The sequence below is a fragment of the Muscardinus avellanarius genome (assembly GCF_963383645.1).
Source record: "Muscardinus avellanarius genome assembly, chromosome: 2".
In the NCBI taxonomy this organism is placed as follows: domain Eukaryota; kingdom Metazoa; phylum Chordata; class Mammalia; order Rodentia; family Gliridae; genus Muscardinus; species Muscardinus avellanarius.
In genome coordinates this window covers 124,988,675-125,015,157 of record NC_137787.1, presented here as the reverse complement: position 1 = coordinate 125,015,157, position 26,483 = coordinate 124,988,675, and the positions used below count along the sequence as shown (strand labels likewise).

At 38.8% G+C, this 26,483-nt stretch overlaps 1 protein-coding gene across 2 annotated transcripts in view; it reads left to right on the top strand.

The window, feature by feature from the left end:
- Positions 1 to 26,483, top strand: part of USP12 (ubiquitin specific peptidase 12) — a gene marked incomplete at both ends in the record, with an annotated part of 91,977 nt that overhangs the window by 33,368 nt on the left and 32,126 nt on the right. For both annotated transcript variants that reach the window (XM_080689091.1, XM_080689092.1), the window contains one exon: positions 13,112 to 13,192. In XM_080689091.1, the coding sequence (XP_080545217.1) occupies positions 13,112 to 13,192 (81 nt within the window). The remainder of the gene's footprint in view (positions 1 to 13,111; positions 13,193 to 26,483) is intronic.

The following is a 26,483-nucleotide window of genomic DNA, read 5'->3' as shown; positions in this document are numbered from 1 at the left end:
TAGACTATTTTCTTCAGTAATTATTTTGAGGGTTACTTGTTTATACGATATTTTTTCCAAACTAATTTTGCAAAGTCTATATTTCTTATTTTGTGTGGTCACAGCAGTTTCTATTATTTCTGGTAATTTTGTGACCTGCAGATTTATTTACATGCCTAGATCCCCTTCTCCCCCAAAAAACAATTAAGAAAAGACAAATTCAAGAAAGGGAATGGCGCAGGTCAAGGTGGTAGAAACTCAGGACAGGCATCAGTGCTGTTTTCTCAGGCCATAACTAGACTGAGCCAAATGCACAACTCTAGTTTTTTTGAGGCAGACCCTGCTGCTTGCCCTGGCACCGGGCACCTGCTCTACTGGGCAGTTCTGTCCCCATTTGTGTGAGTTGGGGCACGGAGGAGTAGGGATGGTAGCTGTTTTGCACATTTCCTTTCTTCAGCCCGTCCTCTGGGTATTCAATGTCTGCTTAGGCTTCGGAGATTAAAAGTAATGGATTCTGATGGGTTTTTAGCACAGTGGTCTGGGGGTGCTGACCCCTGGAGCTTCCCGTTCTGTTCTCCCTAATCTGCCTTTGATTATGTTTTGGATGCGACCGTATTTGCTGCCAACTTTAGCCAGTTCTTTTCTATTTCCCCACCATTTGTCACAACAGTGGCAGTGTTGTGGTTGTTCTTTGAGGACACTGAAACTGTATTAACGTGAGAAGTTTCTTTTAGGATTTTCCTGGTTCCTTTCACAAAAATGATGTGGTTCTTTAGAATCACATTGTCATTTTCTGGGATGTTGAAAATGTGGTTATTCTGAATTATCTTTATTTCTGTAGAAATTAAAAGCTGTTTTCAGTTTGTTTAGTTTTATAGCTGGAAAAATGGTAAGAGATAATCATTTTATAAGTCAGGGGAATTGAGATTTAGAAATAGATTTATTTTTACTCTGGTTTAGTAATAATACAGAAGGAGAGTAAAATAACCTTTTTTTTTTTTTTCATGGTACTGGGGATGGAACCCAGGGCGTTTTTTACCTCCTGGCTATACTCTCAGAATTATTTTATAGTTTATTTGGAAACAGGGTCTCACTAAGTTGCTGAGAGCCTCACTGAGTACCTGATGCTGGCTTCGAACTTGTGCCATCGTCCTGTCTCAGCCTCCCAAACGCTGGGATTACAACCATGCCCCACCACACCTAGCTCTAAAATAACTTAAAAAAAATATGTTGTGGTAAACCAGCGTGATAGCACACGCTTATAATCCCTACACCACCACGCCCAGCTCATTCCTTCTGGTGGCGCAGCTTGTAATCCCCACACTTGGGAGGCCGAGACAGGAGGATCGCACAGGTTCGAAGCCAGCCTCACTGGCTTAAGTGACCCTGTTTCCAAATAAAATATATATTTTAAAAAAAGGTCTTGGAGTGTACCCCAGGTAGAAGGGTTCCATCCCCAATACCACACACACACACACAAAAAAAAATTATGATTAAAAATTAAGAACTCTTTCTGAGACCGTTTTTCACATTCTGATTACATTATTTTATTTGAAGTACATGGAACATTTTGGATATTTGACAAAACAGTAAGTTTGATGATAATTTTACTTTTTATCAGGGTAACTGGACTTAGTCTCTGGAATCTGGAGTATCATTTTGGTGATTATAACCTAAATTACTCACTAATTTACATTACCAGTTCTGGTTTCATTTAGCTTAATAACGCCTTGGATTTATATAATGATTTACTTTTTATGAATGTGAGTTACTTTACAAATGCTTTGTTATACTATAACATAGGACTTGGGAGAAATAGAAATGTTCATGTTTTATGAGTGGGAGAATATTGAGCACAAGTTTTCTTCTTTTTGTGTGTGATACCGGGAATTAAACCCAGGAGCATTCAACCTCTGAGCCACACCAACATCCCTATTTTTTATTTAATTTAATTAAATTTATTTATTTTTGCAGTACTGGGGGTAGACCCTGGGATCGTTCTACCTCCAGGTGACACCCCCAGCCCTATTTTTAAGTCTTTATTTTGAAACAGGGTCTCACTGAATTGCAAAGGGCCTCACTACGTAAGTAGCTGAGGCTGTCTGCTAACTGTGATCCTCCTATCTCAGTCTCTCAAGTGCTGGGATTACAACTGTGCACCACAACACCCGGCCTATTTTTTATTTTTAAAAAGAAGGGTTGGCACAGTAGTTCTTGGTAAGCCCAGTATCATTGTCACTACTTTATTTATTTTTTGTGGTACTGGGGTTCCTGGAAACACTTCTACCTCCAGGCTACACTCCCAGACACCTATTTTTTATATTTTTATTTGGAAACAGGGTCTCTTAAGCCAGAGAGGCTGGCTTCGAACCTGCGTGATCCTCCTGTCTCGGCCTCCCAAGTGTGGGGATTACAAACTGTGCCACTACACCCGGTTGTCACTAGTTTCTGATAGAAATGAAGGAATGAGCCGGGCGTGGTGGTGCATGCTTGTAATCTCAGCATTTGAGAGGCTGAGACAGGAGGATGTGGACAGCTTCAGCTACTTAGTGAAGTCCTTTGCAACTCAGTGAGACCCTGTTTGAAAGTAAAAGAATATAAGGCTGAGGGTGTTGCTCGGAGGTAGAATGTCCCTAGGTTGCATCCCCAGTACTGCAAAAAAGAAAAAAAAAGAAATGAAGGAATCAAATTTTCTTAGGTTGCTCATGGTCTCATTGTATTTACAGATCAAAAATAGTTTTTTTTTTTTGGGGGGGGTGAGGGCATTCAGTCAGGGTTCTATTTCTTTACTGAATTAAATTATTTAAGATGAATATGAATTTTTCTTTACTGTCTATACATATTCTAAGTAACACATTGAGCCATGAAATATATGACCAAGCTTTTTTGAAGTTGCTAAATCAAATAATTGGAAGATTGTACTTTTAACACAAGTCTGATAGGAATATTGAGTTTCTAATAGGTATTTGAACCTCTTGGATGTTAAAATTATATGCCTAGTGATTTTGGTTTGGTAAATTAAAATAATAATTCACATATATAACTTTTTGCTTTGCTTCTTTCATATATTATGATATGTTTATATATATAGTACTTTTAGTTGAAAAGGATTATGTATGTGACGTCTTCTAATTAAGCTTAAATATGTAATTATTTGGCCAGCGATTAGTCATAGAATTAAATTTTTCTGATTGATGAAGTGATGCATTTTTATATGTTCCATATGTGCTTCTATGGTGGCAGATAAAAGAGAAAATAAGTTACTTCTGATTTCTTTTGGGAAGATTTTTTGGGGTGGTATAACCTGGGAGGGTGGGATGTACACACAGACATGTACATGTAGTTTCTGTTTCTACTGGTATCTTAAATGGCCTTCAAAAGACCTGTGATGAGCTGGGCATGGTGGCACACGCTTGTAATTCCCCCGCTTGGGAGGCTGAGACTGGAGGATCGCGCAGGTTCAAAGCTAGCCTCTGCTGGCTTAAGAGACTCTTTCCAAATAAAAAATATAAAATAGGTCTGAGAGTGTAGCCTGGAGGTAGAAGGCCCCTGGGTTCCATCCCCAGTACCACCAAAAAAAAAAAAAAAAGAGAGGGGGGGGGAGGGAGGGAGAGAGAGAACACGAACGAACACACCTGTGATGGACAGTAACAGATGAGTCAAGTTTTAGTAGAGAGATGAGCTTTATTAGAAAGTTAAAAGGGAGCAGGTGTGAGTGTGGGCAATTTCACGAGTGAGATTTGCTGCCAGAATTGAAGGTTGGGTTTTTATTAGGGTACCTAATTACATGGAATACGTATGACTCAGAGGGGCTGGACTTCTCTCTTGGGATTGGGATAGATTGAGCAAGGTCATGCTTCCCCATTCGGAGGTCTGATGTGATATGTAGGTTTCAGCTTACATCAGTGTCTCTGGGTCTGGTGGTTGATTAGGCCAGAGAGTCATGGCCCAATAAAATGTTAGCCCTTAGCCTCAAGAAGTTAATGTCTCTTTCTATTGAGATTTTATTTCTGTTTTGCTACAGTCTGGAAAACTTACAGAGAACGAGATGATTACCAACCATTTCTTGAGCTTTTTAGTGCATATTTTGGCCCCTTTCTGTACTTAAATTCTGTGTTCTCTCACCAGCTGTTTATGAGTTGATTACACAGTATTTTATTTTATTTTATTTTGTTTTATTTTTTGGTGGTACTGGGTTTTCTCAAAACCCTTCTACCTCCGGGCTACAACCCCAGACTATTTTTTTTTTAATATATTTTTATTTGGAAACGGTCTTTTAAGTCAGCACGGCTGGCTTCGAACCTGCGCGACCCTCCTGTCTCCGCTTCCCAAGCGTGGGGATTACAAGTGTGTATCACCACGCCTGGCACATAGTATTTTAATAGGGATTTTTTTTTCCTTTAGAGATTCATATTCTCTCTGTATCTCTAAATTTCCATCTCATCATGGTCTCTTTTAGAACTAGGCCAGGAATGCAACCCTTTTGTTGGCAGGCTGTCACTCAGTCTACTGCAGTGTCTGGGTGCAGTGTGTAAGTGTGTACTCTTGGTACTTCAGGGATGTTCATTTCACTAACACAAAGCTTTAATGAAAATAGCACCTGAAGAAAAAGTCAAGGCCCAGCTCTTTTAGTTTGTGGAGTTTTCCTCAAATTCTTCAGTGCACAGTGTTATTCTTGTCCTGGTATGCTATAGTACATAGCAGTATTGAAGCATAGTTTTGACACTTTGTTTATTTAACTTTATTTTTAAATGACTTTCTACCTACATACACTGGGGACTTCCCTAATTGGATTATGATTTTGATATTTTTGTATTAAGCATTTGTTTTTCAAACCTTTTACATTTCTGTAGTGAGAAGTAAACCTAAAATATAGGCTTAAACACGATATTGGAACATAAGTTGCACAAGCCATTGTTCACTCTTAGTACAAAGATATACTAAGACCCATTCTGTTTCACTGAAAAAGGATATGGTAGTTGTGATCCACTAAGTAGCTTCACCAAACACTTGTGAGTGCCATGTTTTGAAAGTAATAACCAGTTCCTGCTAGCACAGGGCTAAAGTAGATGTTCAGATACTGAATTTCATTTTTCCTTAGGCCCAATGCTTTGGTACTGTTTTTATGATACCTCACAACTGATAGTGTAGACAGGATTTGATTTGTCATAAATGCTTTTGTTGACTTTGATACAGTTTCAAAGCACATGTATTTTCTAGAACAGGTATGATGAGGTTAAGCCTTTTCTTTGATTCTTCACTTTTTCCTCATTTAAGAGATACAAACTCGTTTCTCATCATCTTTAATAGTTTAGATTCATCTTACTACTTTTAGTCACTTCTGTGTGGTGTTTACACCCTTGTATCCTCACCTCTGCTGCTTCCTGTGCTCCAGAACATTCTTAGTTTACCGAGGTCATTTGTTTTTCTCACCTCTGGGAAGATTTCCTGCCTGATACGGCAATTTTCCTTATTGTCTGACCTAATCTGACCCTTTTCAGTATTCAACTTGGAATGCTATGCTGGATTCTAAAGTTTGATTTGAAACTGGAAAAAAATGCTTTGAATTTTTAATATTTGTTTTATTGGTTTTTTTTTGTTTTTTGGGGGTTTTTTTGGTGGTACTGGGGTTCCTGGAAACCCTTCTACCTCCGGGCTACACTCCCAGACCTATTTTTATACTTTCTTATTTGGAAACAGGGTTTCTTAAGCCAGCCGTGGCTTCGAACCTGTGCGATCCTCCTGTCTCTGCCTCCCAAGTGTGGGGATTACAAGGGTGTGCCACGACGCCTGGCTAACATTTGTTTTAAACAACAATAAAAGCCATGTGTAAATTAATAGTTTACTGTAACTATAGTATAATACTGAGGAAGTATACTAATATATTTTCTAGATAATCATTATTTTGTTTTCATTTTTAAGTGTATTATATACCTTTGTAAAGAGTATACTGAACATAATTAACTTTTCAAAATGATATCCTCATAGGCACTTTTAATTGTATTCTTGGGTTACAGGCCAGGAAATTTCTAAATTAAGGAGGAATAAGTTAATTATTTTCTTGAAAACATTTCTGTTTTGTGTTTGCTTTGTGTAATTTGTATCTTGTAATAGCAGAACATTTAATTCTTAAGCATAACCATTGATAACTATTGCTATCTTTTATATTTTACAATTTTACTTGGTTCTTTTAAAAAAAAAACCTATGTAGACTCTAGAGTATTTTTGTTAAGATTAAGCAATCGTTATTTTTTGGTAATGTTTAAAAACATTAAAATGTTTTTTAAACATGTCCTTTAGTTCTGATATTTAATATCTTTATGATTCTGATTGTTAGCTCATGCATGTGTTTTTGCTAGCTCTTATTCATTGTGCTTTCTTTTCCTCTGTGTTTTTTGTAATTTTTGACCCAGAACTTAAGTTTCTTTGGAATTTTATTTGTGGGTATTTTTTGTGGGTGGATTGAATTTATCTTCTTTCAGAGTAAATTTGTAATTCTGCCATTTGTGGGGTAGAAGAGGGCGCTGTTAATTTAGGATTTTTTTTAATTAAATTCTCTGCTTGAGCTCTTATTTTTAAATTTAATCGCACAGATTGTACAAATTTGGATCACCAACTTTCATGAGAGCCAACTGGTGGTTAGAAATATTTGGAAGCAATGTATTCCCCTCTCCACACACATAAGGACAGTCCAGGCAAGTTTTCTGTAGCCCAGGATTATTTCTTGCTTCTCTTAACACTGAAGCGTGACTTTGTGGGTCCTAGCCATGCTGGGATCTCCTGTGTGGTCCTGGTCTTGGGTGGCCCCCAGTGTTAACATCTGTTTACATTGAGCTGATAAAAAGAGGCACTGAAGCTGGGTGTGGTGGTGTATGCTTGTAATCCCAGCCTCTGGGAGGCTCACTGGAGGATCCAGGGTCGTGGACAACCTCAGCTACTTAAGAGACCCTTTGCAACTCAGTGTAATCCTGTTTCAAAATAAAGAATAAAAAATAGGACTGGAGCTGGGCGTGGTGGTGCACACTTGTAATCTCAGTTCTTGGGAGGCTGAGACAGGAGGAAAGCACAGGTTTGAAACCAGCCTCAGCCTACTTAGTGAGGTTCTCAGCAACTTAGTGAGACCCTGTTTCCAAATAAAGTATAAAATAGGTCTGGGAGTATAGGCCGGAGGTAAAATTTCCCTGGGTTCCATCCCCAGTACTGCAAACAAAACAAAACAAAACAAAAACAGACAAAAACCACTGAAAGTCACTGGGATAGGAAAATACTCTGTGTAAAATCTCTTTGCTGATTGCTTATCTTCTGGTTCCTCATCACTTTTTTTTCTTTTTCTTGGTTTTTATGGATTCCTTCTTACTGGCTCAGTTAACTTCTTTTTTTAATCCAGTTTTTGTTTCTATTTTCCTCTTTCTTTTCTTTCTTTCTTTTTTCTTTTTTCTTTTTCTTTTTTTTTTGCGGCGCTGAGGATGGAACCCAAGGGGCATTCTACTTCTGAGCTACACCCCTAGCCCTATTTTTTGTTCTTTATTTTGAAACAGGGTCCCACTAGGTTGCAAAGGGCCTTACTAAGAGGCTGTGAGACTGTCCTTGAACAGCAATCCTCCTGTCCTAGCCTCCCAAATGCTGGGATTACAAGCATGTACCGCCATGCCCGGCTGTTTTTTTTTTTTTTTTCTTTTCTTTTCATTTCAAACAGGGTCTTGCTAAATTCCTGAGTTTGCCCTGGAAATTGCCTGCTGTCTCAGTCTCCCAAATACTGGGTTTATAGACCTTTGCCACCAGGCCCAGCTAGTAAAGTCATTTTTAAGTGGGGATGAAAATGGTTCACAGTCATTTCTACTGAATATTTATTTATTTGTTCTAGGGTTAATTGAAATTAGGTGCTTGATTGTACCCAATGTTACATAATAACATTTGTCAGCCTTCAATAAAATCCTTGAGGCCAGGTGTAATGGCACATGCTTGTGATCCCCATGCTTGGGAGGCTGACACAGGAGGATCAAGCAGGTTCGAAGCCAGCCTCATCTGGCTTAAGAGACCCTATTTACAAATAAAATATAAAAATAGCTCTGGGAGTGTAGCCTGGAGGTAGAAGGCCCCTGGGTTCCATCCCCAGTACCACACACACACACACACACACACACACACACACACACAATAAATTAATTAAATAAAAAAATAAAATCCTTGAGAAATGTTTATGTTTGAGAATACTTCTGAAATGCTAAGAATCATAGGGCAAAAATGTTCCCACCAGTTATATCTAACTTTAGTGTTAAAATACTTTTAAAACCACTGCTTGGAAATGGCATTGCTTAGCATAATTACCTTTTCAGATAATGTTAGGCTTTAGGTAGGGGTTACGCTAATAATTTTTGCAGAGAATAGTGAATACATGCCATAGGCATGCTCTCCTATTCAGAGTCCTAGGTTGTGTGGGGGGTGGGGGTGGGGGGGTTGATCCCTGGGGAGACTCCTCATCAGACCAGGTCTAGCCATATCTAAAGTCGCAGAGAAATATAGGAAAGGAATGAATTTAGTATAGCCATATCAGGAACCCTAGGAACATCAAATGTTTCTAGCCTTCCTTGTCCTGGCAGTGAGTATGGGCGTCAAGAATTAACAAGGGTTTTAAGTTTACATAGGGAACAAAAGTGGAGCCAAGAAATATGCACAGTTGAGCAGTGTGGGTCCAACTGTGGTCTGGGTGATCATTTTTCAGGTCTGGTTCTGTGAAATCCTGATGTCTAGGTGGGGGCTTCCTCGGAAGTCCTGGGCCCTTAAAGAGGCCCTCTGATTTACATCAGATGGTTATTCCCACTTGAAGCAGCCTCATCATGGGGTGACCTGCCTACAAGGGTCACTGTTCCCGGAATCTTGAAAATATCTTAATGTCTTAGATTTTGAAAAGGGATGCTAAAGTGGTTAACATTTTTACATGCAGAGTTGAGTAGGAATCTGACCCAGAGTTATGGAGAGAGAATGGAGGCAAAGTTGCCAAGCTTTTGTCCTCCTTTTAGTTACCCATTGGGCACAGACTCAAGTGAAGAGTCAGCGCTTTTAGCAAAAGCAGCTGTTAAGTCCATGTCACGCTTCTGCCTTCTCAGAATCTGCTGTGTAGCAACATTACCATAGTGAAGTATAGTTTACTATGCTATACCTTAGTTTAGAACTAGAATAAGGTGAATTCTGGGTTGTGTGTGTGCTCGCTATTTTGATCTTTTTCCATTTCCTCCTTATAACATCATTCATCAAATTGTTGGACTGTTGCTTGGCATATATTGGTTGGCTAAGACTTCTCTGGAATTTTGTGTTAATTATAATACTGTCTTCAGAAGCAGTAAATGTGATTGAAAATAATGGAACATGGAGTTAGAAAGCACTTTAGAAATTACCTCATCTTTAATTTCCTGAATAGTTTTAGCCATGAAAATATTAATTTGTACACATGTTTGCTTGAAAACCCAACAGATACACTTGGGTTTTGAAAAAGCACTGCAGATCCCCACTCTTTTATTTTGCAGATAAAGATTCTTAAATCTAGAAATGTGAAATGACAGTGATTGATAGCCCTTTCTACCCTAATGCTCTTGGCTTCCTCTTCCCAGACCTCTGAGTTGTTTTACCAGTTCTCATTAGGATTTGGGGAGTACAGTGCTATCTCTAGGGACTCACCTGCCAAACCCAGGAGAAGATTTGTTTTTTTTGTCTAATAGCTGTTTATATATTTTTTTGCGTTTGTTTCCTTCTCCTGTCATTTAGTGTTTGCATAGAGCAGATCAGATTTATTACACGTGGCTGGCTAATGAGAGGCATTTTTTTTCTTTCTTTCTTTTTTTTTTTTTTTTTTTCCTCAGGTCTGGGGATGAAATCCAGAGGCATTTGACCTCCGAGCTACACCCCCTGCCCAATTTTTTATTCTTTATTTTGAAACAGGGTCTCACTGAGTTACGAAGGGCCTCACTAAGTAGCTGAGGCTGTCTGCGAACCGTGATTCTACGGTCTCAGCCTCCCAAATGCTGGGATTACAAGCGTGCGCCACCACGCCCAGCTGCATTTATTTATTTTTATTTATTTATTTTTTTTTGTGGTACTGGGGTTCCTGGAAGCCCTTCTACCTCCGGGCTACACTCCCAGATCTATTTTTACATTTTTATTTGGAAACAGGGTCTCCTAAGCCAGCGCGTGCGGCTGGCTTCAAACCTGAGTGATCCTCCTGTCTCTGCCTCCCAAGCGCGGGGATTATAAGTGTGCGCCACCACACCCAGCGTATTTATTTTCTTTATGATTGAAGGGAGTGAGATTATAGAACTAACCTTTAAGGAACACCTGCTTATGTGCCAGGCACTGCCAGCTGCTTTATAGAAGTTAAAACTTGATTAAATTGTAGTCATCCTATAAAGTACTTTGTGACATTTTCCTTTTACACTTGGGAAACTGAGGCACGGATAAACTCAAACTTGGCCCAGAGTTGAAACTGTGAGGTTAAGGGGATGGGAGAAGGGCTTTCGAGGCAGGCATGAAAATACATGTCTATATGGAGGCATCTGGGGTGTTTAGAATACAGAATGTGTGGCATGTGATTGGTAGCTGGAAAAAGTGTTTATATGTCATTCTGGTCTTAGTTAATCTTAACCCATTATGTCCCATCGCCCTATATCTAGGACACCTATAAACACTTGAGCAATATTATAGGTGTTGTATATAAACTTTTATAGGTTTCTGTAGGTATCATAGGATGAGAGGACTTAATGGGTTATGGGTTAGAAATGCTTCCATAAGGTATGTATGCTGGTACTTTATTGTTCTAGATATGTTCTTGAAGAAGATATATTCTCTTTTAAAGAGGATGAGGTTAAACTCGTTTGAATGAATCATTATCAGTTTGAGCTTTTATAGCAGATGGTAAATATCTGGGTTTGTGGATATTTTCTACATACGTGAGGAAGTTTCGTGACCAAGCAGTTGAGCTGGCAGAGTGGGCTAGGTAGGGCTGTAACATTCCACCAGTTCTGTTCAGTGCGTGTTGAAGTTGCTTGTAATAATTGAATTTGGAGTCATTATAAAATGTTACAGATATCCAACTTCTTAGAAATCAATTATATCTATTAATGACTGTATCAGGATTTTATATGATGCCTAAAGTTTTAAAAAGATAATATCCCATATAAGCAAGTTGGGCTGAATGATATTAGAGGAAGTGTGTCATTTCTGTGGGACTTGACTACCAGCTCACCTTAGTCATTATTCATTTTCAGTGTTGAGCCATCAGAAAGTTGAGTGCAAGAGAGGAAAAACGGTCTCTGTTTCCCAGGTTCAGGAGCAAGCTAGTAAGGAAATACCGTGTGTGGGATCTGAGCACTGATGTGTTGTTCGCCATATGCCTGCCCAGTATGGTCAAAGAGGCAGGCTGTATCTAACTCTTTAAAGTAACCCTCCCTCCCCAGTACTGGGGATGGAATCCAGGGGCATTCTACTTCTGAGCTTATATCCCCAGTCCTATATTTTAGTCTTTTATTTTTGAAACGGGCTCACTGAGTTGTGAAGAGTCTCACTAAGTAGCTGAGGCTGTCTGCGAACCACAATCCTCCTGTCTCAGCCTCCCGAATGCCGGGATTACAAGCATGCGCCCCCATGCCCGGACATTTGGGTATTTTTAAAGTAATGTATCAGTTTTATTTTTCTGGTAGTGTGGTTTTTTTCCTTGGTGGTACTGGGCTGGAACCCAGGGGCTTTCTACCTCTGGGATACACTCCCAGACCTATTTTATATTTTTATTTGGAAACAGGGTCTCACTAAGTTGCTGAGAGCCTCACTTAAGTAGCTGATGCTGGCTTCAAACCTGTGTGATCCTCTTGTCTCAGCCTCCCAAGAGTGGGGATTAAAAGTGTGTGCCACCACGCCTGGCTTTGGTAGTATGTTTTCTTGGGAATTTCCAAGGTAAACAATATCTAGAATGATCTCTTCCTCACATTTTCATTTTCCTTTCAAACCACATTGAGAGCCTATGTAGTGGTATTTGTGTGATCATCTACACTGGTGCTCAGGGTACCAGGGCCCCCTTCTCCCTTTACATGTTCTTTGGGGACGTCAGATACACAGACCTATGTTATTATTTTCCACTATGATACATTTTTGCAGGATCTTTCTTTTGTTGATTTTATTTCATTTTTCCTTCTTGTCTTCCACCCTTAATTCCATGGTCCACTCCTCTACCAAAATTCACTCAAGTACCTTTTATGTATATCCTTCCAGTCTAACTTCTCAGTGAATATATATATATATATATATATATATATATATATATATATATAATTATTTTTTTTTTTGTGTGTGTGTGTGGTACTGGGGTTCCTGGAAGCCCTTCTACCCCCGGGCTACACTCCCAGACCTATTTTATATTTTATTTGGAAACAGGGTCTCTTAAGCCAGCGCAGCTGGCTTCGAACCTGTGCAATCCTCCTGTCTCTGCCTCCCAAGCACAGGGATTACAAGTGTGTGCTGCCACGCCCGGCTGTGCTATTCTTAAAATATACATGTGATGGTGTTTTGTGTTCAGTAATTTTTCTCTTTTTGATTTAATCACGACATGGGGGATATTCTGACAGCCATGTGATATATTGTCAGATCTTAGGCATCTGTTGGTCCACTGGGAGCCAGCTGCAATGCTGTCTGCGCCACAGTCATAGTGACACTGCAGTCAGTGCTCATGCCACCTTAAGTTGTGTGTGAGGACTTGTTGGGTCGCATCACAGAATTGCTAGGCCACATGTGTTTGCTTATTTCATTTCACCAAGCTTCATCTCTTGAGGGCTACATCAGAGCCTGCTCTTAACTAGCACAGGCAGGTGATTCAGTGGGTGCTTCCATCCATTGTTTAGGAAAAAGAATCTCGGTAGGAATGTTAATTCCTTAATTGAGGCTTTAGTTTCTTGAGAAAGTTCCTGTATACTAGTTTTTAGTCTTATTAGAAGCCATTACTTTTCAGTATCATCCTTTATTTTCTTTTAATAACATCACATTAGTTAGTATGATGGAAGCATAGATAGTCTTTTAAAGGATATGTCTATGTAATTGGACAAAGTTATGAAAATATGATAAATACTAAAATTTTTCAACTTTGATTTTACAGGGCGCCAATGCCTCGGCATTAGAGAAAGAAATTGGTCCAGAACAGTTTCCAGTCAATGAGCACTATTTTGGATTAGTCAATGTAAGTATCCATTTATAACTGAGCTTTCAGAATCATGTCTGGAAGCCATTTGAGAAACGACAAATGCATTTCATTATTTATTTAAGGAAATCTGTTCATTTGTATCATTAGAATTTGATGCCAAGAGATTTGATTTGGAATTTTACATTGATCTTTAATGGAAGAAGTCTTAGAATAATTTTTAACTCTTCAAGCTCATTTTTTCTGTTTTGACAGAAGTTTCTCATAATCTAATTTTTGTATATAGTCTAGACAAGGGAATTTCTTCATTATTTGAGAATTATTCATCTAGAAGTAGTACATGGGTACAAGAATAAATATAAATACAGCTATGTGACTGCCTCATGCGCCTGTAGGTAGGGTATTTGTCAGTTAATTTCTGGCATTGTATCAGTACCAAAGATATAAAAGTACAAAATATAAGGGAAAATACTTTCTGTTCTTGTAGTAGGAATTCTAGAAACTATATTAAAACTTTGGAAAATTTTTAGAAATTTTAATTCTAAATGTTATCTATTTTGAGTCATTGGTGAATACCACAAATCTGTATTATATAATTGTTGTGGTTTAATTAATACTGTTGGACATACTGTTAGGATCCATAGAGAAACTATTTAAAAATGTATGTATACATATATGCTAGAACTGGTAACATAGGTTATATTGAAAGGGTGTCCTACTAAACACGATCATATAAATAGGATGTATGAGACAGATCTTTCCTGCAGTTTGAGAAAAGGAGTTTAAATGGTTTGTGTGTACATTGTAAGAAAGAATCAGCAATCCACTACCCTTCTCTGCCTCCAGAACAGGCTACTCATTACTCCTCTAGCTGTTTTTCTGCAGTTAATCTTTATGCTCTAAATATTATGCTAATACTACTGTTTTCTTAATCTTTTGCTCTCCTATATGGTAGATAAGAAAGTAAGCTCTCTTTCTCTTCCACCATACATGTCTAACTTGACTCTACTATTTTCTCCATAGGCCTATATCCCATTTTTAGTTTAATCAGTGTTTTTTTGTTTGTTTGTTTGTTTGTTTGTTTTTGTTTTTGTTTTTGGTGGTACTGGATTACTGGAAACCCTTCTACCTCTGGGCTATACTCCCAGGCTTACTTTTATATTTTTATTTGGAAACAGGGTCTCTTAAGCCAGCGAGGCTGGCTTCGAACCTGTGTGATCCTCCTGTCTCCGCCTCCCTAGAGCAGGGATTACAAACGTGTACCACCATGCCCAGCCAGTGTTTTTTTTTAATCATAACTCTTACAAATGTCTCTCCCGGGTGAGTTGAGTTACACTATGACTATATTTTCTTTCTTTTTTTGGTATATTTTTGTTTGCTTGGAATTAAGTCTTGCTTTATATTTCCATGCCTTAATTGCTATTTATTCTTCCCCAGGTCTTCAACAGAACTAAAAAATAAACACAAAAAAACAAAAGTATCTTCTCACTACCAGTTTCCACTGGGTCTTATCCACCAAATAAAGTCTCAGTCCCTTGGTATCCTTGGTCTAGAGCCCCTGCCCTGCTCTGTAGGCTGGTTGGACTCTTCACTGCTACACAGACTTTGCCTGTCAGCCTGTCTATGTTCTCAATGTTCCCTGGGCTTTTTCTTAGATCTACCATCTTCCTTTTTGTTTTTCTTCCTTGCTCTGTGGTACACATTCTGTGGTACCTTCTTGAGGAAGTGTGCATTGGAGGTAAACTGACACAGTGTGTGTTTAGAAACTCTTTGTTTTATTGTTACAGCTAAACAGGATCCCTTCCTTTACAATTTTTAAGGCATCATTTCTTTGCCTTCTGGCTTCTCTTTGTCACTGTTGAAAGTCTAGTGCCATGCTGGTTTTTTATCACTTCTTTTTTTTTTTTTTTTATTGTGGTACTGGGGATGGAAACCAGGATCATTCTGTCTCCGAGCTACACCCTCCAGCCCTATTTATTTTATTCTTTATTTTGAAACAGGGTCTCACTAAGTTGCAGAGGGCCTCATTACGTAGCTGAGGCTGGCCGAAAACCTGGATTCTCCTGTCTCAGCCTCCCAAATGCACAGATGCGTGCGCCACCACACCCGGCTTCTTGATCTCTTCTGAATGTCATTTAAAAAAAAATTTTTTTTTTGTTTTAAAATTTCTTGGGTTGGTTGGTATTTATTTATTTATTTATTTATTTATTTATTTATGGCACTGGGGATTGAACTCGGGCATTTTACCTTGGAGCTACATCCCCAGGTCATTTTATTTTTATTATGAAATAGTATATCACTAGGTTGATGAAAGTCTTGCTAAGGCTGTTCTCAAACCTGCAATCCCATTGCCTCAGCCTCCCAAGTACTAGGATTACAAACATGTGCCATCACACCTGGCTTCTTGGGACTTTTAGCATTTTTACTGAATTTCATGGTGTGTCTGAGTTTCCTTCTCCCGGTTTTATGTCAGGTATTTATGGACTTGTTTTCTTCAGTTCTAGAACATTTTTGGTACTATGTTTTGGGCAGTTTCCTCCTTATCAATGTAATTCCTATGTTATTTTTTAAATGTCTTACGTTGCATAGTTTCTTATTTTTCTCCTATTTTTGATCATCTGCGTTTTATATTCTTTATCTTAGATGCTTTATTCTACTTTTTTTTTTTTTTTTTTTTTAGTGGTACTTGAGTTCCTGGAAACCTTCTACCTCCGGGATACACTCCCAGTACCTATTTTTATACTTTTTAAATTTGGAAACAGGGTCTCTTAAGCCAGCATGGCTGGCTTCGAACCTGCGCAATCCTCCTGTCTCTGCCTCCCAAGCACGGGGATTACAGGCGTGCGCCACCACGCCCGGCTAGCTATGTACTTTTGATTTCTTAGAATGATAGTTTTATTTTTAATATTTCATGCAGGCATGTCTTATTTTTCTGAGCATATCATAGCTGAGGTTTTCTTATTGTTTCTGAGACCTTTTGAGTTAATTCTCCCACCTTCCCTGTTTCAAACTCTGTTTCTCCTGTTGGGAGCTTTTTCCAGTTTTCATTCATACAAGAAATTCGAGGAGCTGATTGGAGGCTCTATGTGTTAGAGTTGTGCTTGTCTAGCCTGGGTTTCAGTCTAGGGTGACTCCCTAGCAACAAGGACTTTGCTTTTTGTACCTGGGCTTGAACCCAGGGGCATTATACTGCTGAGCTATGCCTCACTCTTTTATTTTTTTAAATTCCCAAACAGGGTCTCTTGTAGCTGTGGGTCTTACTAAATGTTGTGGCTGGTCTCAAATATGTCATCCTCCTGTCTTAGTCTTTCAAGGACTGGGATTACAGGTGTGTGCCATCAAGCCTAGCACAAAATAGCTTTTTAAAGAAAAATAGCACTATACCACTCTTGGTTGTATTTTCAAAATAATTAAAATAAGAATTCTCTAGTGATAGCATGCATGCCCATGTTTATAGCAGCAAAATTCACAATAACCAAGTTATGGCAGCCTCGGTGTCTTATCAGCATGTGAATGGATGAAGGCAATAAGAGATGTATACATAATGAAGTTTTATTCAGCCATAAAGAAGAACAGAATTATGTCATTTGCTGGAAAATGGATGGAACTAGAGGATATCCTGCTAAGTGAGATAAGCTAGTCTCAGAAAGTCAAGGGTTTCATGATTTTTCTCATACATGGAAGGCAGAGGGAAAACAGGAAAGTTAAGAGACCTCATGAAGATTAGGAGAGAGGCCAGTTAGAGTAGTGGAAAGGGGTTGGGGGAGTGAGAAGGGGAGGCATAGGGAAGGAAACAGACCAAATAATGTTACATACACAGTCAGTGTGTCTCTACACATACAGTTACAGTGCACTAATAAAAAAAGAAATAGCTGTTCCCTTCTGGTTTTTCAGTAGCTTCAGGCCACTTTACTCTGCCCCCACTCCCTGGCCTCATCTGGGGAGGCTTTCTCCAGTGTCTGCCTGAGGTTAGCTTGAGAGTTTCATTTAATTCTACTTGCTGTTTTGAGTTGCTGTCTATTGGTGCCTGAGGGTTTTAGAACCCAGACCTTTTCTCACTCAGCTTCTGTAGCAAGACTAAGATCGCAGCCATCTTCTGTGGGATTAAAGAAGGCTTCAGTGCTTGAGTGTGCTTACATTCAGATCTATGTTTTTAGACACCCCTCTTATGCCAACTTCTGAGCTTTCAGGTGTGAGTCTGTTGCTTTTGTGCTTCTCTCTCCCTCCCAGACTCATGGATTCACTCTTTCCCTCTGCTTCAGTCTCCTGTAAGTTGTGCTGACCTCTCTAGTCTGTAGTTTTCTTTATCACAGTCTTTGGCCTGTTGAGCTATACCTGATCTATTCATTTACTGTCATTTTACTGGGCTTTCACAAGGAGTTAAATTGACATGTCTAATTTCTCTTGTACATCAAGAAGTCTGACCTCCATGCTTACAAGTGAAATGCTTGCAAATAAGAGTTATGTAGTGATCAAAAGCCTCATTTAAGTTCTGAGGATGGTGAAACCTCAGTTTTTCCAATCTCATTATTTCCCTAAGATTATCCACTTTTATTAGGTTCAAACTCCAAAGTTAATTTGTGTGCTGAATTATAGTAAACTCTCTAAAACTCATGTTGAAATATAATTGTGATTTTTAACAGTGTTGAGAGGTAGGACCTTAAGGATGTGCTTAAGAGCTCTCATGATTGGATTGCTACTCTCCCTGGGTGAGTGGGTTAGTTATATCCTGATAAAAAAAGGGTAGATGTTGCTGGGTGTGGTGGCGTACACTTGTAATTCCAGTATTTAGGAGGCTGAGACAGGAGGATCACAGTTTGTAGCCAGCCTCAGCTACTACTTAGTGAGACTCTCTGCAATTCAGTAAGACTGTTTCAAAATAAAGAATAAAAATAGGGCTGGGGGTGTAGCTTGGAGGTAGAATGCCCCTGGGTTCCATCCCCAGTACCACAAAAAGTGTGGGGGGGGTATATGTGACTCCTGCCCTCCCTCTGTCTTGTCCTTTTGCTTGCCCTTCTGCTGTGAAATGATGGAGCCTGGAGGCCTCACCAGATGCTGGCACCATGCGCCTGGTTTTCCCCGCCTCTAGAAGTGACAGTCAGACCTGTATTCTTTATAAATTACCCAATCTGTGGTATCCCATTACAGCAGCAGAAATGGACTAAGAGAGTGTCACAGAAGACTCCATTTTCTTCAGAATAAGAGTATTATATATATTGAAGGTGGTGCATACTTGTAATCTCAGTACTTGGGAATCTGAGACAGGAGGACTGCAGGTTCAAAGCCAGCCTTGGCAACTTAGTGAGGCTCTCTGCAACCTAGTGAGAACCTGTTTCCAAAAAATAAAAAAAAATCAGGCTAGGGTGTAGCTCAGATGTAGAATGCCTCTGGGTTCAATCCTCAGGACCCCCCAAATACATACATATATAATACATATACATATACATACATACATATATACATATATAAATATATACATATATATATATATATATATATATATAGAGAGAGAGAGAGAGAGAGAGAGAGAGAGAGAGAGAGCGCGCGCGCGATACTTTTTCCCATGTAAATATTTCAGTTTCTCCATTTTATAGCTTTTTTTTTTTTTGGCAGATGACTTTAGAACAAGTAAAATAAATCCTTGATAAAAATTATATGAAATAAGTTCTAAAGGGTTATAATTTTTTTCTGCTATGCTTTTATATTTAATATGATCAAAGCCAGGCGTGGTGGCGCGCGCTTGTAATCCCAGCATTCGGGAGGCTGAGACCGGAGGATCCTGGTTTGCGGACAGCCTCAGCTACTTAGTGAGGCCCTCTGCAACTCAGTGAGACCTGGTTTCAAAATAAAGAATAAAAAAAAAATAGAGCAGGGGGTGTAGCTCGGAGGTTGAATGCCCCTGGGTTCCATCCCCAGACCCGCAAAAAAAATAAAAAATAAAAAAATAAATTTAATATGATCTCTGTTTTTTACCCCCAATATGATGTATGAATATAATGCACCAATAAAAATTAAAAAACATATAATCTCTGTATCACTGATGCTCAGTAATACTGGTATATTCTCAGTAAGATGACATTTAGCAAAAATAGTGAGTTGTGTGTAAAAAAAAAAGGGGGTTTCTAAGAAGGCATTCTTTCTAGTACTCTACATAGATCAGTCTAAACTCAAAGGTAGTATTTATGTTTCTTCCTGAAGCTAAGTAACAGTTAAATCAAGAGAAGCAGCTGGGCGTGGTGGAGCACGCTTGTAATCCCTGTGCTTGGGAGGCAGAGACAGGAGGATCGCGCAGGTTCGAAGCCAGCCGCGCTGGCTTAAGAGACCCTGTTTCCAAATAAAAATGTAAAATAGGTCTGGAAGTGTAGCCCGGAGGTAGAAGGGCTTCCAGGAACCCCAGTACTACCAAAATCAATCAATCAATCAATCAATCAATCAAGAGAAGCAGAAGGGAGTAAGTTAGTAAGAGACCATGAGAGGAGGCTTTGTTTTTCTTCCTTGAGATTTTATTGGATGAATAGAAAATACAGCTTCTGGTCTTTTTGCCTTATTATTATGCAAAAACTTGAGCTCCCTAAGGGGGAAGAGTTCCAACTATTAAAGAAGGATGAGCACATTGCATTGTACTCAGAATAAATCAGGTGGTCAGAGGAGATGTGGCTGAACTAGTAGTGTGATTAACTTTGTATGATTTATACTGTCAGGTTACTTTGCAACTATGTTCTGTGCCTTTAACTTTTTCTCTCTATACATGCTCTCTATATGCCTAAATTATGATAACTCTTGTTTCTTTTTATGCTACTCCATTTTATTTGTAGAATTATCATGCAATACTTGCAAGCATCTCTTACAAATCAGGGTGGAAGCCGGGCATGGTGGCACACGCTTGTAATCCCTGCGCTTGGGAGAGGGAGACAGGAGGATCACGCAGGTTCGAAGCCAGCCGTGCTGGCTTAATTAAGAGACCCTGTTTCCAAGTAAAAAAGTATAAAAATGGGTCTGGGAGTGTAGCCCGGAGGTAAAAGGGTTTCCAGGAACCCCAATACCACCAAAAAAAAAAAAAAAAAAAATCAGGGTGGACCTTTTTGTTTTTGAGGTAAGTTAGTGGTGGTGGCTTAGTTAGTTCAGAGGTCAACATTTTAAGGCATTTTTTTTTTCCTGTATCTATGACCATTTGCCAAATAGTAGTGTAAACAATACTGGAATGTAACTGCTTTAAGAAACTATGTTTAATCTTTTCTAACAATTGGATTTTGTTAAAAGGAGGAACACCTGTATTTTTTTCCATCAGTCTGTTAAGTGTACATTTTCAGGCTTAACTGCTTTTACAAAAAATTCACACACACGCACACACACATGCGCACACACACACACAGAAAGCCTAATTAGGTCTTTTTTTTTGACCATCAAATGGTAGAATCACTAAAAATCACTTGTCTTTGGAAGCTTTGGGCAGTTTTGTTCATTTCTAATGGAGAGAAGGAAACATACAGAAGATTAAACAGTGATTACTTTTAAAAAATTTTTTATTGGTGCATTATATTCATACATCATATTGGGGTAAAAAACTTGTGTGTACATACATGTACACATCACTGATTTAACCCCTACCCAATTCCCATTCCATTCCCTCCTCGTCCCTCCTTCCCTTGCTTGGCTTAGTGGTTGATTTCAATATGTTTAAGTACATTGTGTGTTTAGAGATTTTCCTTTCCCCCCCTCCTTTCTTATCGTTTAAGTTGTCTTGTTTAAACAGTGATTACTATCAGCATTATTTATTTTTTAATTTTTTAATTTTTTAATTTTTTGTTTTGCAGTACTGGGAATGGAACCCAGGGGCATTCTACCTCTGAGCTATACCCCTAGCACTATTTCTATTCTTTACTTTAAAACAGGGCCCTATTTTTTCATTCTTTATTTTGAAACAGGGTCCAACTAAGTTGCGGAGGGCCTCACTAAGTAATGGAGGCTGTCCACGGACCGTGATCCTTCTGTCTCAGCCTCCCTCTGGAATGCTGGGATTATAAGCATGGGCCACCACGCCCTGCTATCAACATTGTTAATGACAGTTTGTTTCCTGCTATTTTATCTCAGCAATACATGCTGAGTATGCAGCATGTAATACATGCAGTATATGCAGAACATAATACATGATAATGACTGTTGCTGGTTTATGTGCTTACTGTTACTGTGTAATCTATTATTTTAATTATTATTATTTAATTATCATTAAAGTTGACTGTAAACCAGTATACTGGGTTGTGTGGCAGCAGGCAGCCTCATGTATCTCTGTACTGTTTTTATTTATTTATTTGTTTTAGTTTATTTTTTGGTGGTACTGGGGTTTCTGGAAACCCTTCTGCCTCCGGGATACACTCCCAGACCTATTTTATACTTATTTATTTGGAGACAGGGTCTCTTAAGCCAGTGCGGCTGGCTTCGAATCTGCGCGATCCTCCTGTCTCTGCCTCCCAAGCGCGGGGACTACAAGCGTGCGCCACCACGCCCGGCTCTGTACTGTTTTAATTTAGCAAGAGGCCACATTGGTGATTGACCTTTTATCATTAAGGTTTGTGTGAGTACCCTCTGATGTTGGCATAATGACAAAGTCACGTGACAGTGTTCTTCTCAGCATGTGCCCTTATTGTTAAGTGATGCATGACTTGTCTGTGCTTTAGTAGAGTTATAGTAGGTAATTTAAACAGATAGTACATTTTCCTACTTTTTATATAGTCTATGTATTTTGTGATATTATTTTATTGTATAGTTCTTTATTGCTTTTCTAATACAGGTGGCTCCAACACACAAGTAGGTCGAGTCTTGTAAATCCATTTGAGACTACTGTGGCATGTACTCGCCTACCTTGCATCTCTATTATAAAATTATGGTTGCCTTTCTAGAAAGGCCATTTAGCCCGAGTGGCTTGTAGTCATTAGTTGGAGTAGCATCCATCATGGAAGAGAAAGGCGAAGTGAGGCTTTCCTCCGTTTGTGACTAGAGTCGCCTGGGCAGGTATTCTCTTGGAGTTTGCTTTGCTTTCATTCTCGTCCAGTCTTTCCTCTGATGGTACAGCCTACTTGAGGTTTAGGTTGTCAGAGGTCCCAGAGAATATCCTTATCAAATCTGGCAAAGTAATACTGGTCCTGGGACCCTGGCTAGGTTACATCACACATCCCATGCTGTTGTGGGGTGTGTGAAAGGAGTTGTGATCAACACCTTGGCAGAATTTGTGTGGATAAGTCAGTTCCCACAAGAAAACCTGCAACAGTGAGCGGAGCTAGGATGTAGGTAGGGATGGATGTTTGTGAGAGGGGTGAGCAAGGGTGCGGATGATGGATGGTGTTTGTGAGAGAGTGGAATCACCACTTTGGTCCACTTGGGTGAATTGGCGTGGAGACGTGGTATTTAAAATGTGGCCACCCAAACTAGAACAGGTTGGTGGACGAGGCATCCTCTTAGCAAGGGATGTTTCCAGGATGGCACCATTTCCCAGGTCCTGCTTGTCAGAAGGAGTTGTGCTTCTTCAAATGGTAGCTTAACTTTTACTAATGAAACTACTGTTTTAAAATTCAAAACCTAGCTGGGCGTGGTGGCACATGCTTGTAATCTCCACGCTTGGGAGGCGGAGAAAGGATCGCATGGGTTTGAAGCCAGCCTCAGCTACTTAGTGAGGCTCTCAGCAACTTAGTGAGACCCTGTTTCCAAATAAAATATAAAAAAGGTCTGGGAGTATAGCCCGGAGGTAGAAAGCCTCAGGGTTCCACCCCCAATACCACCAATCAATAAATAAATAAATAAATAAATAAATAAATAAATAAATAAAATTCAAAACCTATGGTTTACAAACAAGCATTCTCAGTTTCACTACTCTTACTTAAATATTAATCATTTTTTAGTGTAAAATAAGAGTGTGTGTGTGTGTGTGTGTGTGTGTGTGTGTGTGGTACTGGATGGAACCCAGGGGCTTTCTAACTCCAGGCTACACTCCCAGACCTATTTTATATTTTATTTGGAAACATTTGGAAACAGGATCTGAGTTGTTGAGAGCCTCACTGAGTAGCTGAGGCTGGCTTTGAACCTGCTCAATCCTCCTGTCTCGGCCTCCCAAGTACTGGGATTATAAGCGTGCACCACCATGCCCGGCTTTAAAATAAGAGTTTTTATAATAAAAACTGTACATACCCATTTTATCTTACATTATTTTATATTTAAATATAGTAGCACATAATTTATAAATATGTGTATATTAGCTATTTGAGTTAAATAATTATGATATGATATGATAGCAAATATTTGTGGTGGTATGTTATTTAGTACTTGGTAAAGAGGGTATTAGAGAAGGAAGTTTGAAAGCAGGGATGGTTCATTGTGATTATTAAGCGATTGAAAAATCGGGGATGAGGAGCTTGAGGTTAGTTGGGTGGTGGAACGCATGGCCCTAGGTTCAGTCTCTCTCTTTAGAAAGCAGAGAGAGCAATGATCAACTCTTGAGAAAAGTGACAATCTGTACAGTTTGTTTCCCCTGAAATCTGGTCATACCTTTGATCTTTAACCAGCTGAGATAACAGGGTAGATTTCAGTCCTAGTCATGTTTTGTTTCTTTATTTAGAAAGCTTGTTTAGAAGTGATATACTTCCTTTAGCCTTTCTTTAGGAATCCTTTACAGAATCTCTTGAAACCATCCCTTGGTTCTGAAGGGCAATGGGAATGTGAAAGCTAGGTGTCCTCACTGGATCTCCTTGTCTGTAGAAGTCTCGACTCCCTAGTTTGTTCAAAGAAGTCTATCACTCCTACTTTAGTATGAGATTATTCTACATCTTAGTGAGGCGGCAGTCTTATTTGTTTAATCTCTGTGGAAGGAAAGAAACATGTTCAGACAGGACATTAAAGGGCCTTTAAGATCCCCCTCCCAACATTAATATTGTCTTTTTTTCTGAAATTATGCTAATTACTATATTTGCTATCAGTTTGACAAGATCACATAATTTAGTTCAAAGAATAAACACCTACCTCGCTTTAAAAACTAGTTTCAAGTGAATCCTCATAAAACCATCAGCTCAGCTTTAACATTTATCAATGTTTTGATAATTTTTTATTCATTACCAGTTTTCTCTCCTTATCCCCCAAGAAAGGAATTCTAGTCATTCATTTATTTGGGGCATCAATTTTTAACTATATATATCCAGCTGACAGGGACATTTTTAAAAACCTGACCATAGCAGGGTGTGGTGGTGCACACTTGTAATCCCAGTACTTGGGAGGCTGAGACAGGAGGATCACAGGTTCTCAGCCAGCCTTATCAATTTGTGAGGTTCTCTGCAACTTAGTGAGACCCTGTTTCAAAATAAAGAATAAAATAGGGCTGGGAGTGTAGCTTGGAGGTGGAATGCCCCTGGGTTTAATCCCAGTAACACACACACACACACACACACACACACACACACACACACACACCTCATTCTCATACCAACAAATTTAATCAATTTTAATGTTGTCTAGTACTCATACATATTCAAATCAGGATTTGAGTAAACTCTTATTTTCAGATTTGAGTGTGATGTCTCTTGAGTCTCTCTTGGTTTATTTTCCTTTTCATATCAGTGATTTGTGCTAGAAACTTCCATATTTCAAATTTGGCCTAATCCTACTTTGCCGTATTATACAGACTTGATTAAAGTTTAGTGGTTTTGTTTTTAAAGTCGAGAATATTCATAGGAGGTGAGATTTATCAAAAGACAAACTATTTGCTGTTTCATTTTCAGTGATGCTGAAATGTGTTGGGGATTTAGATTCTGTTTTAAGTTCCCCATCAACCTTTAACCAAATGCTTTTAGCATTCATTGAGGATTATTGCCTACTCCATTATTCACAATCTTCTTCTCATAATTTGCTGGAACAATCCTATAAAACAGAATTTTCTCTATTAATTAATTAGTGCTCCTGAATAATAGTTCTTATAAGAAAGGCAAGGCTAACACTTCAGTGGTTTCCTCTATGTGTTACTCTGTGACCTATAATAGAGACAAATGAGCATTTCTTTATTTTTTCTTTTTAAATGTCATTTTAAAATCCCTGCATCCAGTGCAGTAACTCTTTTGAATGAAAGTTGGTTCTAATATCCACACAAAAGGATATCACAGGCTTATCTTGTATATTGTGTATTTCTTGTCTCAGAGACCTTGTACCAGCCACATTTCCAAGCATTTGGTTCCTTTTGGTAGGAAAAAGGTATTTAGAGACAGCAGTGTGGGTGAAGAGGAAACTTAGAACTTGTCATGCCTTGGCATGGGCAGTTTAAAACACACATACTAATGCATACACATGCATATACTTAAATGAATATACACATGCACATATACATGTGCATATAGGCATGAGTTTATACTGATATTTCCAATTTAAATGCACATGGCTTTTACTTTCCTGATTATTACAGAATCTTTTCATTTATATTAAAAATTTTGGTTCATAAGGGTTTTAACATAATTTCTTGTTTGCTTTATCCTATATCTGTAGTGGTTTCAAAATAAAAATAGCAGTAGGTTTCTTTGTGGTTCTTTTTCTTTGATTATAATCTCACGAGGTATGTAAACATTTTGTTTTAAAAGCCATTAAAATACTTAATATACAACCAATACTATAATAACAATGGGAATTTAAAAATAAAATATTACCCAGAATCATAATTCTGTTCTCTATAGTTCTAGTTCTAACGTCAATATGCTATATATTTTGGTTTCATTTTTCATGCTTATTTTCAATTTATAATTTTTTTCTCTTTGTTTTATTTTATTTTATTTTGGTGGTACTGGGGTTCCTGGAAACCCTTCTACCTCTGGGCTACACTCCCAGACCTATATTATTTTATTTGGAAACAGGGTCTCTTAAGCCAGCGAGGCAGGCTGGCTTCGAACCAGTGTGATCCTCCTGTCTCCGCCTCCCAAGCGCGGGGATTACAAGTGTGTGCCACCACGCCCGGCTCTCTTTGTTTTTAAAATACTTTTTATAGGGGTACGGAGTAAACTTATACAACAATGTGCATTCATAGTCTTACTTCCATCCTTTTTCCTATTCTTTTCTCTGTTCTATAAAGTAACCATTTTTATGATCTTATTTTTGGTGGGACTGGGGACGAACCCAGGGGCCTTCTACCTCTGGGCTACACTCCCAGACCTATTTTATATATAGATTTTTATTTGGAAACAGGATCTCTTAAGCCAGTGGAGGCTGGTTTCGACCCTGTGCGATCCTCCTGTCTCAGCCTCCCAAGCACAGGGATTACAAGCGTGCGCTACCACGCCTGGCTCATTTTTATTATCTTTTAATATATTCT